The sequence below is a fragment of the Sorex fumeus genome, unplaced genomic scaffold (assembly GCF_029834395.1).
Source record: "Sorex fumeus unplaced genomic scaffold, SorFum_2.1 ptg000148l, whole genome shotgun sequence".
Lineage (NCBI taxonomy): Eukaryota > Metazoa > Chordata > Mammalia > Eulipotyphla > Soricidae > Sorex > Sorex fumeus.
In genome coordinates, this window is record NW_026606205.1 from 302,630 (window position 1) to 317,908 (window position 15,279).

Genomic DNA, 15,279 nt, shown 5'->3' on the forward strand with positions numbered 1-15,279 from the left:
GAGCAAGTCTCACGGGGCGGGGCGAGGACAGGCGCGCGGGGCGGAGCGAGGCAAAGCGCGAGGGGCGGGGCGGAGCAAGACGCGCGGGGCGGGGCAAAGCTCGCCGGGCGGGGCGCGCCTGGGGAAGGCGGGGGAAGGCGCGCGGGGCGGGGCGGGGCGGGGCGGGGCGCGCCTGGGGAGACCGGGGGAAGGCGCCCGCCCCGCCCCCCCTGCGGCTGCTCCCCGGAGGGCTCTGGCTCGTCGCCACGCGGCCGGTTCGAGCCGGAAACCGGTCCCCGCCAGCCACCTCCGCCCCCGCCCCTGAGCGGAACGGCGGGACTCTCCGGACACCCACGCCCTCGCGTCCACTTTCCTCCCGGCGGCAGCCTGCCTTCCCCCCCCCGCCCCGCCTCTCTCCGGAGGTCTACTTCGGGCCCGCCAGCCCAGCCCTGTCCCTCGGGTGGGCGCGGTCCACCCTGCGCTAACCTCCCGCGCCCGCCTCCAGCCAGCCGGTGGAGCCGTCCAGTCCGCCGCGAGCTCTCGCTTTCATCTCCAGTCCGTCCTGCCCCAGGGCGTGCGCGCCCCGCAGCGAGCCTGCCCTCCCGCAGGGACGCCTGCGCGCGCGCCCACGCCTTCACCTGCGCCTACACCCACTCAGCCAGAGCACTAAAATACAAGGAAACTTTTATTTTCAGTTTTCATCAAGAAATTTGCTGTGGTTTTTTATGCTTTTGGTTCTTTTCCTTTTTTTTTCTTTTTTTTTTTTTTAAGTTTTTGTTTTTCCACTTTATTCCGTTCGAGCCGCTCAGTGGCTGGGGCCGCTGGGTTCCTGGTATTAAAAAGATGCCAACAGAGGTAGCTGTGTCTCGCCCAGGGGCCCGGCCCACTCTGAATACCCCTCCCCCAAACAAAATAAAAAGAGCGTGAGAAAGAGAGAGAGAGAAAAGAAAACACAAAATAAAATAAAACCCAAAGGAGGAAGAAGTTCAGATGGTTTTCTTCAAGCCTGGCGGGAGCCCACCACAGTCTGTGCGTAACAGGAGTTCCGGCGGGAGGCGCGGCCTGCCAGCTCCCGCACGGCCCGCGCGTCTCTCCGGGCGGGCGCCCCGCCCGCGCCCCCGCCCCGTGCGCAGGGGGCTGTTCCTTTGCGACGTGGAAGATGGGGCAGGAGGAGAAGCCGGGCCGGGGAAGGTGAGGACGGTCACTGCTCAGCGGTGGCGGTGGTCTCGGGGGTCTGGGTCTTCACTGCTGCTGGGCTACCTGCGGGGGGAGGAGCCCAGGGTCAGGGGTGCTGAGCCAGCGGGAGGGGCGCCCAGCCCCGCCCGGCCGCCCGGGCCGCGGGTCCTACCTGCTGTGGAGTCGGCTCGGGGGCGCGGTTGGCCAGGCGGCTGAGAATATTGCGCTCGGACATCTGTAGCCGCACGGCGACTGGGGGGATTCGGGCGATGGTGGCGGGGAGCCGCGTCACGTCGGCTTTCATATCACTTAGCAGTTCTTCCAGCTGCTTGAGAACTGCACGCGCGCGGGGAAGAGGGGGTAAGCTGTGACTCCCAAGCAGAACAGCGGCCCCTGGCTTCCTCGCAAGGGTCTGGGCATCACTGGCCACCGTGGGCATGAGTGCCCTGGCCACACACGCCTCCAATTCCAAATGGTTCCCACTGGGTTTGGGCGTTTTTTTTTGGGGGGGGGGGGGCGGTGCTCAGGGCTTATTCCTGGTGGCTCAGGGAACCATACAGGTGCTGGAGACTGAACCTGGTCAGCCACGTGGGCACAAGTGGGTAAGGTTACCCACTGCACCATTTCTCTGCCTCCACATGTCCCGGGTCTTTGGTTTTTGTGCCACACCCAGCGGTGCTCAGCACGTACTTCTGGCAGCTCAGGGGCCCACACAGGGTGCTGGGACTGAACCCCAGTTGGCCCTTATCTACTGTACCATTCCTTGGCCCCCAATATCCTGATCTTTCGGTTTCGCTTTGGAGCCACACCCCGTGATGCTGGGGCTTACTTCTGACTGCTCAGGAATCATCACCCCGGGCGGGCTGAGAGGGGGCCACACAAGATGCCGCGCATCAAAGCCGGGTCTCCCCCGTCCCTTTCCAACCGTTCTCTCTCCTTCCTCGGCCCCCCCCCCCCCCCCACTCCCACAACGAAAGGGGTTGAGGATTCGCCGGGCTCTTGGATCACCTGAAGTCACCCCTCAGGGATCCCAGCTGCCACTATCTTTTTCGGCTTCTTCCACCTCCGAGAGTTTGAATATATTAAGCATGGAGAGAAGCAAAGAACGACTGTCCTCAGTTGCCTCTGAGACAACCAGCAGCTCACAGGTTCCCCGACAGAGGGGCGCTGGCCAAGGGCTGGAACCCCCGAGGCAGCGCGTCTGGGGCGGGGGAGCGGAATTCGGCACGAGGCAGGGGGGCCACTGGCTACCTTTGTGCAGGACCGCGTTGGCTGGCTTGTTCCCAGCCATGGACTCCTTGGACAGGTGCTGATGGCTCTCCGCCAGACACTCCACCTCGGCAAAGCGGGTGTTGAGGGCCATGGAGGGGTGGGACGGGTCCTCGGACATGTTCAGGTACGCTGCCCGGCGCAGCTGCTCCTCTATCACCAGGGCTTGCTCCAGGAGCTAAGGGAGAGACGGGCGTCAGACCCACACCCCTGTCCCTTCCCTCAACGGCCTGGTGCTCTGGGGCACCCCCCAAGGGGCATGAGGGCTGGCCCGTGCTCTGCTCACTCCAACCATCTCCCACACTCACTTTTGGCTTCTTTTCTTTCTTTTTGGCTTGGGGGCCCACACCGGTGCTGGAGGACCGAGCCAGGCAAATGCCTGCCCGCTGTCCTCTTTCTCCAGCCCCCTTCTGCTTTGTTTTCACGGCCCTCTCAGTCTCTTATGGAACCCGGGTATGGTTCCCCAGTAAGCACATTTTGGGGGGCTCCTACTAGTAGGGAACCAGGCCCAGCTGCTACTCAGCCGGCTGCGCCCAATGTTGTAAGGAGATGTGTGGGCACCCGTCACACTAGGGGTGTTCAGGGGCCACTCGGGTTATGCATGGTGTGCAGGAAGGGGCACATACACTGGGGACCAAACTCCGGTCCGTGTGCACACAAAGCATGTACCCAGGAGCCATCTCCCCAGTGCCTGCTTTGTTCTAACTGGAGGAGGTGGACTCCTAACACAGTGCTCCAGTGATTCCCGGGCTGGGAGTTAAATGCGACACACCAAGGAACCAGTGCTGCCTGGGCCCTGTGGTGCCAGGATTACCTGGGTGGCGTGGTGGTACTTGGGGGCCTCGGGGCTGTACCCCGTTAGCTCAGGGAACCATGAGCTAACAGCCCCATGCCTGACCTGGCCCACGTCTCTGGGTCCCCACACTGCTGTATGTGTGTGGTGCCACACTGGGGGTCTCCAGCTCACAAAGCCGGTGCTCTGCCGAGTTACAGCCCAGACCCCTGCACGGCCTTTTTCTTTATTCCCCCTTAAGGGATCGTGTCTTTCCAACTCCTGACCCTTTTAATTCTCCGCATCTTGGTTTTGGCGGCCACACACAGCAGTGCCCCGGGTCTCCAGCCTGCAGACCCTGCGCCCGTCCTGAGCGTCTCCCCTCCTCATTCTCTTGTGCTCCAATTCCACGAATTAAGTTCTACCTTCCGGAGGTAAAAGAGTCAACACCTGAAGGTTTTTCTTTGCATCTACCGGAGAACTGTAGATGGGTGATGTTCCTGCACACCAGTCACAGGCCAACAAGCACAAACAAGGCAGCAGGCAGCTGTCCCGACCGCCCACCCTGGCAGACAGGTGGCTAAGAACCACTGGCGTATAACTAACTCCCGGAACTCAAATATACGTGTATGCACGCATCTACTGCTTTCACTACCAAGTTACTCAGTAAGCAGCTTAATATTAAAAATTAATATATACATGGAGCGATAGCACAGCAGTAGGGCGTTCGCCTTACAAGTGGCCAACATGGCCGACCCCAGTTCGATTCCTCCCCGCCTCTCGGAGAGCCTGGCAAGCTACCGAGAGTATCTCGCCCGCACGGCAGAGCCTGGCAAGCTACCCATGATGTATTCGATATGCCAGACACAGTAACAACAAGTCTCACGAGGGAGACGTTACTGGGCCCGCTTGAGCAAATCAATGAACAACGGGAGGACCGTGACCATATATATATATTTCTTTTTGTACGTGTGTGGAGGGGGGAGGGGGAATCATCACACCCATCAGTGCAAGGGATCAAACAGGAGCAGATGTGTCCCACCGTCCGTCCCATCTCTCCGGCCCACAGCTCCATTATTCACTGCTCATTAGAGAGATGGCTGTGGGGGCGGCAGGCTGCAGTTCTCAGCCTGGTGCTGCTTGGACGACTGCACTCAGGCATGACTCCTGGCGGTGCATGCAGGACCAGAGTGGGTGCCAGGGATCAAACCTGGATAGGTCACGTGCAAGGCAAGCGCCCTACGCACTGTGCTATTGCTCCGGCCCCTATTTTGCTCTTTCAACTTGTTTCCATTGTTTTTTTTTTTCCCTCACCCCCTTTCTTCCTTTTCTTCCCCTCTCTAAGTAAGCAACACATTCAAATATACTTACTGTGTGCGCTCTGGTGGGGGTTGATCTGGGCTCACTGCTGATTTCTAGAAGGTTCTGCATAGAACGGGGTGCTTCTACTTCCTTTCCCCCAATATACCTTTGTTGTTTCAGGCTTTGGGGAGCAGGGGAAGGGGTCATACCCGGCGACGCCCAGGGCTTACTCCTACCTCTGTGTTCACAGATCACTCCTGCAGTGCTGAGGACCATATGCGGTGCCCGGGACCAAACCCCAGTTGGCCAGGTGCCAGGCAAGGGGACTGCCCGCTGTGCTACAGCTCTGGCCCCTGCAGCCAACACTCCTGCAGGCACCACCTAGTGAACTCTATCAAGGTTCACGGCAACTTACTCCAAGGGAAAAGAGAGTTGGCTCCTAAGTTCTAGAGCTTAATGTGCTCGGGTGCCACCTTATTATTTGGGGGCACGGGGGACACAATGCCTCATATCAAGCCTGGGGTATGAGCTCCACTGCTGAGCCTCACCCCCACTATTTTTTGTTTGTTTTGGGGGGAGGGGGCACACCCAGCAGTGCTCGGGGCCCAGGCTCTGCGCTCAGCACCACTGCAAGCGGGCCACCGTACAGGGTGCTGGAGGTCAAATCAGGGTCGCCCGTGTGCAAGGCAAGCGCCCTCCCCACTGGTTCTTTGCTTTTTGGGTTTTTGCTTTTTTTCCTTTTTTGGGTCACACCTGGCGATGCACAGGGGTTCTTCCTGGCTCTCTGCACTCGGGAATTACTTGGGCAGTGCTCAGGGGACCATATGGGATGCTGGGAATCAAACCCAGGTTGGCCGTGTGCAAGGCCAACGCCTTACCCCGCTGTGCTATCGCTCCAGCCCCCCCGCTGGTTCTTAAAGAGTCCATCAGTGCAGGGTAAGGAAATAAGGACAGTACAAGAACAGCCCGTTGTTCTTTCCAACAAGGGCGGCACAACCCCTACAGACTAAGCGTCTTATCTGCAAGCCGAATTCGCTCACTGGCTGTTCCGGCCCCGAACGGTGAGCGTGACCAGGATCAGCCTCTGGGTCTTCTTCTCCAGCTTCCCCCAGAGCCCTGCCCTACTCAGGAGCACCCAGGGCTAATGCTGGGGCCTGCAGAAGCCACCCAGGGCCGACTGCCCTTTGATCCCACTTGTTCGTGGTGCTGACCCAAGTGGGAGGGGGACCTTCTGGTGCCTCCAAGGGGGCTTGGTTCGTTGCTGCCAACTCCTCCTTCTCACTTCCCTGATCTGCCATAATCTTCTAACCTGCAATGACTCAGGCTCTCCATTGGCTATTTTTAGTCTCATTCTTCGGGACCTCAAAGGCAGCAAGTTTGGGGACGGGCGACGGCATCTGGCCGGCTGCCTGGTCTTTCTTGTCTGGACTGAGAGCAAACAGTTTTTTAAGGGGGGAGGGAAGAGTCTAAACAAGACTATTTGGTGATACTTCACAAAAATTAAATTGGTTCAAGGAACAGAGCCCGTGAGCCGAGTGATGTCTGTGTCCATCTCAGACCCCTTCCGTTTGTCACCTCTGGGTGGTTTCACACTGTGACAGGGCCGAGGGCTGCAAGAGATCCTATGTCCCCCAGAATCTAAACCAGGCGCCAACTGAACCTTAACAGAAAAGAGGTTTGCAGACCGCACCCATCAGTGAACCCTGAAAATCCCTTATCTTTCTACCACCAGCGTCAGGGCTCGGGCCCTTACTTCCCCTGTGCTGGTTTTGGTTTTGTTTTCTTTCTGGGGGGCGAGGAAATCACTCCTGTCAGGCTTGGGGTACCCTATGGGTGCTAGGGATCAACTTTGTATCAGCACCCTGTCCCTGATACTCTCACTCCAGCCCCAGACTCTGGTTTTGGGGGCCACACCCCGCAGCTCAGGCCTTACTCCTGGCGCTGTTTGGAGCAACATAGTGCCAGGGACTGAAGCCAGGTCAGCAGGGAGCAAGACACATGCCCTACGTGCTGTCCACCTCTCCAGCCCAGAAGCTCTAGAATCAGTCACATCCAATTCCTCTAGGCTGCCTCAAAAGTCTCCCCTCCCCCCCCCAACGGTTGCCCTCAAGGTTTAGTCCAAATTCTCCCAGCTGGTGCCCAAATCCACCTACTCATCTTTTCCCTCTTCTCTATCCTCTTCACACCCAACTCACCCGCCCTCACCCAACACAAGCTGTTTCTTCCACAGTCCAACTGGGTTCTCGTTTATTTCCAAATGCCCAAATCTCTGCCACCTATGATGTGCTCTACCCAGCAGTCCTTGAATTAAAACAACAGTCCACGCTCAACTGTGGACAGGAGTGAGTGATTCCTGCCTCTGCACTCAGAGATCACTCCTGGCGATGCCCGGGGGATGACATGGGAGGCCGGAGATCGAACCCACATTGGCTGTGTCCAAGGCAAGTGCCGTCCTCTGCTGTACTATCGCTCCAGCCCCGAAACTTTCAGTTTCTAGACAATGACTTCTCATCACGCTCATGGGCACTGAATTGCAGTGACACCTGTGCACGAAGGCTCAGCGAGCGCCCTCCCTACCGTCTGAACTCGGGAGACCGTTCCTGTGAATTAGCGGGCTTCCATCTCATACAGGAGACGGTGCTCACGGAACCATCCACTCTCCTCCACCAGACACACTCTGCCTCTCTGCACCCTGGCCCCTGCCTGCTCAGTACACGACACTGGGCGGCTCTGTTAGGAGAGGAGAGTGTTTCTCGCTCCCACCTATCATCAGCTTAAGAACCACACATGGATGTGGAGCATATCTGAACACAAAGTGCCCTCAATGGACATTTCCTGACTTCTGGGGGGGAAAAAAATGGGGGGGGGGCAGGGAGAGGGGTTTGGGCCACACACAGTGGATGCTCAGGACTTCTCCTGGCTCTGCACTTGGGAATCACTGCTGGCCGTGCTGGGGGGGACTCGATGCAGTGCTGGGAGCAAGCCCAGAGCCTCAGCCACTGTCCTCTCTCTCCAGTCCCGAGAAACGCTCTCTTGCCTGGCGCTAGCAACCCCGGAAGCGGAGCCTGACCTCTGCATCTCCTCGCCCTTACCCACACAGTGGCACCAGCCCCCCGAGGGCCCACCTCCTCGGTAATCCGATTCCGCCTCACCTCGGCATCTTTCCTGAACACCCCAACCCACAGCGCTCGTTCCCCGACACCCCCACAGCGTCTCCTGTCACTCATCAGGCAGAGTCACCTTCAGCCTCTCGGTCCTGATCACTCAGTATCTTTTTTCCTGGGTGATGGAGGGCTGGAGACACTTCTCTGGCCAGGCTCAGGGGCTTATCCTGGCTGTGTGCTCAGAAGTGACCTTTGGGGACCGTAACATGGTGCCAAGGGATTCGAGCCAGAGTCATTCTCATGCAAGGCAAGAAGAGCTTTACCTCCGGTACTCTCAATCCGGTCCCTTAATCGTTAATATTTAAATATACTACAGGAGCCGGGGACGTAGCTCAGCTGTAGAGGAGAGCTTGGTTTAAAAAAAAAAATCTACAAAGGTGCCTGGGAACAAACCCTGTCACAGATGACAGAGCCATTGAAGTCTCAAGCTGGTCAGTGGCACCTGCCTTGAAGGCCTAAAGTCATTCAAGACCCCTGGCACAGGGAAGAGTGCGCGGAGGATATCTGGGGCACCGAAAGCAAGTGTGGGCCCCCACATGTCCCAGACTCTGCCCTACATGGCTGCAGTGACCACCTGGCATCAAGCCGACCCCCGACCCTCACCCCTTCCAGCTCACCTTGAACCTCCGGGCTAGAAACTTGTTCTTGATCTCTAGGAAATTGCCCCGGTTCATCTCGCCCTTGAAAGGCTCATTGAGGATGGCATAGCGTGGGTCGTTCTGGATGTCCTGCCACCGGGCATAGCCATGGCTGGGGGGAAGCGCTCAGGAAAACGCAACAGGCCAAGCAAGAACCTCCGCCCGTGGCCCCCACAGAACCTCCCGGAATCCCGGCCCCAGCGCGGGCGAAGGATACTTTATGATGCCAGCCAGCAGCCAGTAGTCGTGCCGCCGATGCCAGATCTCATAAGTTTTCTTGGTGACGGTGGCTGCCCGCTCCTCGTTCTGCCAAAGGGAGTGTAGTTCTGAGGCGCGACGGGGGAGAGAAAGGCAAAGGCCCGTGAGAGTCAGGCTCCCCGTTTCCGCCGAGGCGAGCAGCACCCCCGTGGCCTTGGCGTCCGACCCCCACCCTGACTCCGCTCCGGGGCCGCCCTCCTCCTCCTACCGGTGAAGCCGCCATCGGCGATGTTGAACATGAAACGCTGTTTGATGTTTTTCTTCTGCTTCTCGTCGCTGAGCTCCTTGGGCGTCTCCCCGTTCTGGAGCATCACCTCTTTCTTCTCCTCTTCTTCTTTCTTCTCTTCTGCACGAGGGGCAGGGAGGACCATCAGCTCCAGCCGGGGCGTGGCCCCAGGGCCCCTGCCCACAGTGCCCCCGGGTCACTAAGAGCTGCACATGGGGCCCCAGAGGACACCCACAGCGTGGAATGAAACGAATCTGGGGGGGGGAGGCAGAGTTGAGTCCCCGCTCCTGGGCCGTCTGCCCGCCCCCCACACCCACCTTTATCCTCGACCACGATCGGGGTCAGGTCCGTGGCGGCCGCCTTCTCCTCCGCCTTCTCCGTCTCGGCAGCACCTGGGAGAAAGGACGCCCGTGAGACCATACCCCTGCGCCCCGTGAGACCGCACCCCTGCACCACGGACACAATAGCCCACGGTTGGCTTCCTCCCCAATTTGGGGGCCACACCCAGCAGAGCTCAGCCACTTGGGGGTCACACATGCTCAGCAGTAAAAACCCCGCAGTGCCAGGGCCCAAACCAGGCCTCTGTCCACAGAGCGGGCGTTCCCTCCCTTCAAAGCCAATGGGGCCGGTTCAACACCAGAGTCGCCACCATCACTGCCACGAAGGCCGCGCCGGGGACTCCCCAAGGGGCGCAGGTGGAGAGAGGGGGCTACCTTTGGACTCTGTCTCCATGGGTTCCTCGGGCCGCTCCTTCCCCTCCGCCTTCTCCGCTTTCTCCTCCCCCTCGGGGGGCTCGGCCAGGGCCTTGTCGTCCTCGGCAGCAGGGGCGGGGGGCTGTGTGCACTGCAGAGAGAGAAAGCCAGAGGTTGCGGCCAGGACCCCACAGAAGAGCCGGCAGCTGTGTGTCCCCCCAGCGCCCGTGCCTCACCTCAGCTGCGGTCTCGGGGGCCGCAGGCTTGACCTCCTTGTCTCCGTCCGCGGTCTCCTCTTCCTTGAGACTGTTTTCCTCGACTTTCACCCCGTCCTCTGCGGACGAGAGAAGACCGTGAGTCTCTGGAGCAGAGAGCAGGCCGCACCCGCTGGGGGGGCTGGCGGGGAACTGTCCTCTCGGGCCTTTGAGGGCCAGTCCCACACTCAGGACGGCCCTCCTACTCGGAGAGGGGGTGCTGTGTGTCCCGCCTGACGCCGCTGCTGAGCTGCCCACAGCGGGAGGGCGAAGCACAGGCCAGGACCGGAGAGTGCCATGAGCCAGCCATGGGCCGGGACCGGAGAAGGCCACAGGCCGGGGACGGGCCAGGACCAGGAACAGAGAAGGCCGTGAGCAGGCACGGGCCGACCTACCAGCAGGCGGCACGGGCGCAGGAGTATTGGGTTGCGTGTCCCCTGGGGTGGATGGCGTCGGCGTCTTGGGGGAGGGCGAGCCTGGCTGGGACATTTTTTTGTTCTCCTCTACTTCGGCGAGCTCAGGCATGCTCCAGCGCCCATTCACGTGTTCAAACTCTTGGACCTGCAGCAAGAGGCACAGAGGTTGGAGACCGAATTGCCGCTGGAGGCTGCGTCCTCCTCTGCCCCTGGGACCTGTGGCTCCGGGGTCACTCCTGGCGGGGCTGCCCGAGACCGAACCCAGGAGGGACAAACGCAAGGCAGCCGCAGGGCTCACCTTTTTCCGAATCAAGGACATGACACCAATTCTCGTGAGGACGTGCTGACGAGACAGGCCTTCTCGGGGGACACCATCAGCAAAGGTTTCGGCCCCATCGGCTCCCGGCTCACACAAATGCCGCATGAAGAGAGAGACGTAAGCCCTGCAGAAGAGGAGCAGAGATGTGAGTTGCAGGGCAGTCACCCCCACCCGCGGGTAGTACTAAGCAGTAAGAAGTTCTTCCTGGCTCAGCACTCAGGGACCACTCACTGTAGTGCTCCGTGGGGGGTATGCATGGTGCCAGGGACGAACCCAGGTCGGCTCAAGCAAGGCCAACGCCCTGCCCACCCCACCCGCCCCGCCCAGACTCTCTCCTCCCGCTGCTGCTGGTTTCTCAATCACCCCTGGCCCGGCTAGGGGCCACTCCTGGCTCTTTGCTCAGGGACCATTGCTGCAGCCCGGTGTCTGGCTGGCTGGTTGGTTTCTGGCCACACCGGGCATTGCTGGGGGCCAGTCTAGGCTTTCTGCGCAGGGGACGGAAACAACGTTGGCCACATGGAAGGCAAGTCCCTCAACCCCCGTGTATCTCCCCGTTCTGCTTTTTCGTTTTTGCTTCTGGGCCGACCCTAGTGATGCGTAGGGGTAAATTCCTGGCTGCACTCAGGGATCACTTCTGGTGGGGTTTGCGGGGGGCCATATGGGGTGCCAGGGACTGAACAAGGCAAGCGCTCTACTTGGTATACTATCTTCCCCAGCCCCGTGGCCCTTTAGTTTTATTTTTTTTGCTTTTTTGGATCACACCCAGTGATGCTCAGGAGTTACTCCTGGCTCTGTGCTCAGGAATTACCCCTGGTGGCATTTGGGGGACCCTATGGCATGCCGGGGATTGAACCTGGGTCGGCCGCGTGCAAGGCAAACGCCCTCCCCGCTGTGCTATCACTCCGGCCCAGCCCTTCAGTTTTAGTTTGAAGCCACACCCATTCAGTGCTGGGGGCTACCCTGAGGCACAGTGCTTAGGGGTCCCTCCCAGCAGTGCTGACCATCAAGTCCAGGGGTCCCCTAGGTGGAGCACACACTCCGGCCCGGGCTGCTGCCTCCAGGGCCCAATATCAAATTCTCTCCCACACCCTTTTATTAAAATTGAGTAAATAAATCAAGGCTGTGGTTCCCAGCGGCAGTCCGGTCCCCCATCGCCCCGAGAGCAGGTCTCGGGACCCCACGGCCCTGCCATGGTCCAGTCCAGGGGCCCAAGAACACCAGAGCCGCTGAGCGGCCCAACTCCGGCCGACAGTGGGGAACAGCCACTTCCCCGTGGCGCCCGCCCACGGCCCCGCTGGCCAGCTGCGCCCGCTCTCGGCTTACTTGAACTCCTTCTCCGACTTGCCTCGCAGGTCCCGCACCAGCCACTGGGTGGTAAAAGCATCCTGAGGGGGCATGCCGTATCGCATAATGGCATTAAGAAAGGCTTTCCGCTGTCGGGCATTAAAACCAAGCACCTGAGGGGAAGGAGGAAGGGCGGTGAGTGGGAGCGGCCCCTCCTGGGGCCAGCACCCCGCCCCGACCCCCCGCCCGCCACCCCCCTGCAGACCCGCGCCCATGGCACTTACTTCAATATTCCCCCCAACGCGGGCCAACAGAGGAGGCAATGGCTTATCTTTATCGTTCCGCAGGCCCTTGCGACTGGGCCTGCGGGGAGCTGCGGGGAGAAGAGAGCGAGCGTGAGCCACGCGGGCTGGCGGGGAGGGCAGGACCCCGAGAAAGCCAGAGAGCAACGCGCGGGCGCGCTCACCTTCAGATCTCTCATCGAAGTCTTCATCACCTTCCTCTGAAGCCACAGAATAATCGGACTGGTTGTCGGACTGGTCGTCCTGCCAATCTGGAGGGAGAGAGGGCAGATGAGCGGGGCCCACTGCTCTAGTAGAACGGCCCATGGGCGGGGGGCGGGGCCGGCCACACACACCTCGGTCCTCCTGGGAGCCATCATTGTAGTTGACCTGTTTACGGATTCTTTTTCCTTTGCCCAGATTTCGGGCCAGATCTTCTTGCTGCTGCTCATAATGGTGCCGCAGCAATTTCTCCCAGTAGTCAGGATCCACACTTTCTTCCTGTTTTATGATTTCCCGTTCTACCTCCTCTTCCTCCTGGGACAGAGGGAGGGCCAGGACTCAGGGGTGCTGACGTCGGCACCACCAGCTCCCCCGGTCCTCACGGTTCCCAGTCTTGCTAGCGCGCTCCTTCTGGTGATTTGGACTCTGAGAGGCTTGCTGGGGAGTGCGGGGGGCCTGGGCGGACCTAAGAACTTAAAAGATGTTTAATTGACAGGCGCCGGCTCCTGCTCGTGACGGTGAGATCGGCAGGCCGCTAAAGAGAACCGGGAGAGAATCGGGCATCGGAAGCCAAGATGAAGGCGCACGCTTTCTCGGAACCCTTTCCACGGGCGCGTGCACGGGTGGACGGGGGCGGAAAACTGGAGGAGAGAGAGGCCAGGGCCTGAGACACGGCGGAATGAGAATCTTCCGGAGGACTGTGAGGGTCTCAGATGACGGAAGGCAGCGGCCCGTGAGGTCCTTCTGCCCTTCCCAAACTTCGTAAGTTTCCTGTGTGCATACGCAGGCGGCATTTTTTTCTGCCCAGATGTTCCTGATAGTTCACACTTCACGGGTTTCAGGATCACTGATCTCCTTTACGATATGAGTAAGAAATTTGTCCTTCACAATGGAACTAACAGTATCGATTCTGGGGATGGGTGAAATAAATGACAATTGACAAAAGCCACTAACTCCCAGCTACAAAGGAAATGCTGGGTGGGTGGCAGGGAACTGGTTGAAGGGCAGCGCACACGTGTAGCATGCACAAACCCAAAGTTTAAGGGCGGCACACACATGTAGCATGTACGAACCCGGAGTGTGATCCCTGGTACCACATGGCGTCTCGAGCACCCTGGGTATATAGACCTGGGTGTGGGGTGTGGCCCCTATTTTAAAACAATGACAACAGGGTCCAGGAGATGGTCCCAAGGGATGGAGTGAGTTTTGCATGTTAAGGGGCCAGGGTTCGATTCCTGGTTATCACAATGTCCCTGAGCAGTGCTGTGGTCCCCACTTCCAAAGAGAAAAGATGAAAATTACATCTATAATCCCCAACAAGTATTCATGAGGCCAGAGCCGTAGCAGCTCAGAGGCAGAGGACTGGCCTGGCATGTGAGGGCCTGGGCTCAGTAACAGTAACTGTAGTAATAATAGTGTCGGAGAGGAAAAGAAATAGTGACTATAGTTAAAGATACTGTATCTATGTATTAGAAAGTTGGTAAGTGTTCTCATCAGGTATAAAAATGTTTTAGCTGTGGTGACAGACAGATACTCTGTCATCACAAGCCACACCCCAAAGTAACATTATGCCAAGTCACTCTCCATTTTTATTTTGTCTTGTGGTCACACCTGGCAGTGCTCAGGATTTACTCCTGGCTCTGTGCACAGGGATTGCTCCTTTCAGTGTCCAAAGGAAGGACCATCTGGGGTGCCGGGGACGGAACCCGGGGTGGGCAGCTCTAAGGCAAGTGCCTCGCCGGTCTTATTCTCCCACTGGCCCCAAACGCAGCTACATTTAAAAGTTCCGCTGCTTCCAAACCGAGGACATATAGTGGAGTTCATTCAAAATGATGGGGGATCCCCTCTGTGAAATGACTGGAGTTCTACCTAGCTTCACGATTCACTTAGCGGAGAAGAGCAAGGTAGAGAAGATTCGAGCTCGGAAACGGCTTTTGTGTTTGAAAGGAAAAGGAACGAAAGACTGGTGCGCACAACACGGGTGTCTCGGCACAGTCCCTGCTGCCGTCTTCTCTCTAGAGTCACAGCGAGTGAGCGGTGTTTAACGATGTTCGGAAGCCTGTGGCCAGCAGGCACCCAGCAGGCCCCTCGGTGCCATTTTCCAACAGCAGGTGGCATTTTGTCTGAACCGCTCTCAAGCTACACACATTACACACCATATACACTCAACGGACCCCAGCTGAGTGAATATACACAGAACGATTTTAGGGGCAGATCTGGGAATCATGCCCCGGGCCTCACACATGCAAGGCAAGATCGCTGCTGAGCTACATTCCTGGCCCTCAAACATCAATTTTACAGGCACTGGGAAACCAGAAGGTTTCTGTGACTCCTCTCCCACCGCCATTGCAATGGTCTGGAACCAAACTAGCAATGTCTTCAAAGTGAGCCTGTACGCAGTTACGCGTGTGCCAAGGTGCAATTTGTATGCACAGGAGAAAGGCTCGTTATAAGAAACTGGCAACATCAGTGATCCCCAAGGAGGGAACTCCATGGCCAAGAGGGCGGAAACCATAACCCTTTGGATTACTTAAGTTCGGAGCCATGGAAATTAGAGGACCAGGAGACAGCAAGGGGGTCAGGACGCAAGTGCCCGCCCCTAGGGTGGTCTCTGGCCACACGGCCTCCGAGCATCGTCAGAGACGCCCGAAGGCCCACTTCTGCCCAGGACTGCTGGGCTGGCCCTGTTGGACCCAAGCGACATCAAAGCCTTGGGCCTTATCACTGAGCCACTGGCCAAGTACCGCCAGGAGTGACGACCCCCAAGACCCGCTTTGAAAGCAATGGAGCCCCAAATTTAAAATAAAAACATTACTGTGAACAGTAGCTGTAGCCACTGACGCGAAGGCCATCTGCCTGCAGAGCAGGCGCCAGCAGTGCCCCACCCACGGGCCAGAGAATGCCACCTTGGAGAGCATTCAGTTCCAGGAGCACTGAATGACTGAGTCCTACTGGTCTACAGATCAAGGGCTGACTTCTAGCCAGCGACACGTAACTGCAATTAGTCGCATCGCCTTCAAAGGCGAG

General features: G+C 58.7%; 1 protein-coding gene and 1 non-coding gene across 6 annotated transcripts in view; both read right to left on the minus strand.

The window, feature by feature from the left end:
• Nucleotides 1-651: 651 nt before the first annotated feature.
• The window catches only part of CHD4 (chromodomain helicase DNA binding protein 4), a 36,437-nt gene continuing 21,809 nt past the window's right edge, over nt 652-15,279 (minus strand). For 3 of the 5 annotated variants that reach the window (XM_056106847.1, XM_056106848.1, XM_056106845.1), the window contains exons 26-40: nt 12,387-12,567; nt 12,216-12,302; nt 12,034-12,122; nt 11,789-11,922; nt 10,445-10,589; nt 10,126-10,291; nt 9,713-9,810; nt 9,498-9,627; nt 9,102-9,176; nt 8,767-8,904; nt 8,518-8,626; nt 8,280-8,412; nt 2,407-2,602; nt 1,328-1,491; nt 652-1,239 (exon numbers count right to left, since the gene is read on the minus strand). In XM_056106847.1, coding sequence (XP_055962822.1) covers nt 1,222-1,239; nt 1,328-1,491; nt 2,407-2,602; nt 8,280-8,412; nt 8,518-8,626; nt 8,767-8,904; nt 9,102-9,176; nt 9,498-9,627; nt 9,713-9,810; nt 10,126-10,291; nt 10,445-10,589; nt 11,789-11,922; nt 12,034-12,122; nt 12,216-12,302; nt 12,387-12,567 — 1,863 coding nt within the window. In that variant the 3' untranslated portion in view covers nt 652-1,221. Of the gene's footprint in view, nt 1,240-1,327; nt 1,492-2,406; nt 2,603-8,279; nt 8,413-8,517; nt 8,627-8,766; nt 8,905-9,101; nt 9,177-9,497; nt 9,628-9,712; nt 9,811-10,125; nt 10,292-10,444; nt 10,590-11,788; nt 11,923-12,033; nt 12,123-12,215; nt 12,568-15,279 lie in introns of all 5 variants that reach the window. The other 2 variants (XM_056106846.1, XM_056106844.1) reach the window with 2 other exon arrangements.
• On the minus strand, nt 9,883-10,018 carry LOC130016205 (small Cajal body-specific RNA 11). Its single transcript, XR_008791211.1, has one exon. It is a non-coding gene; the product is annotated as a small Cajal body-specific RNA 11 (non-coding RNA).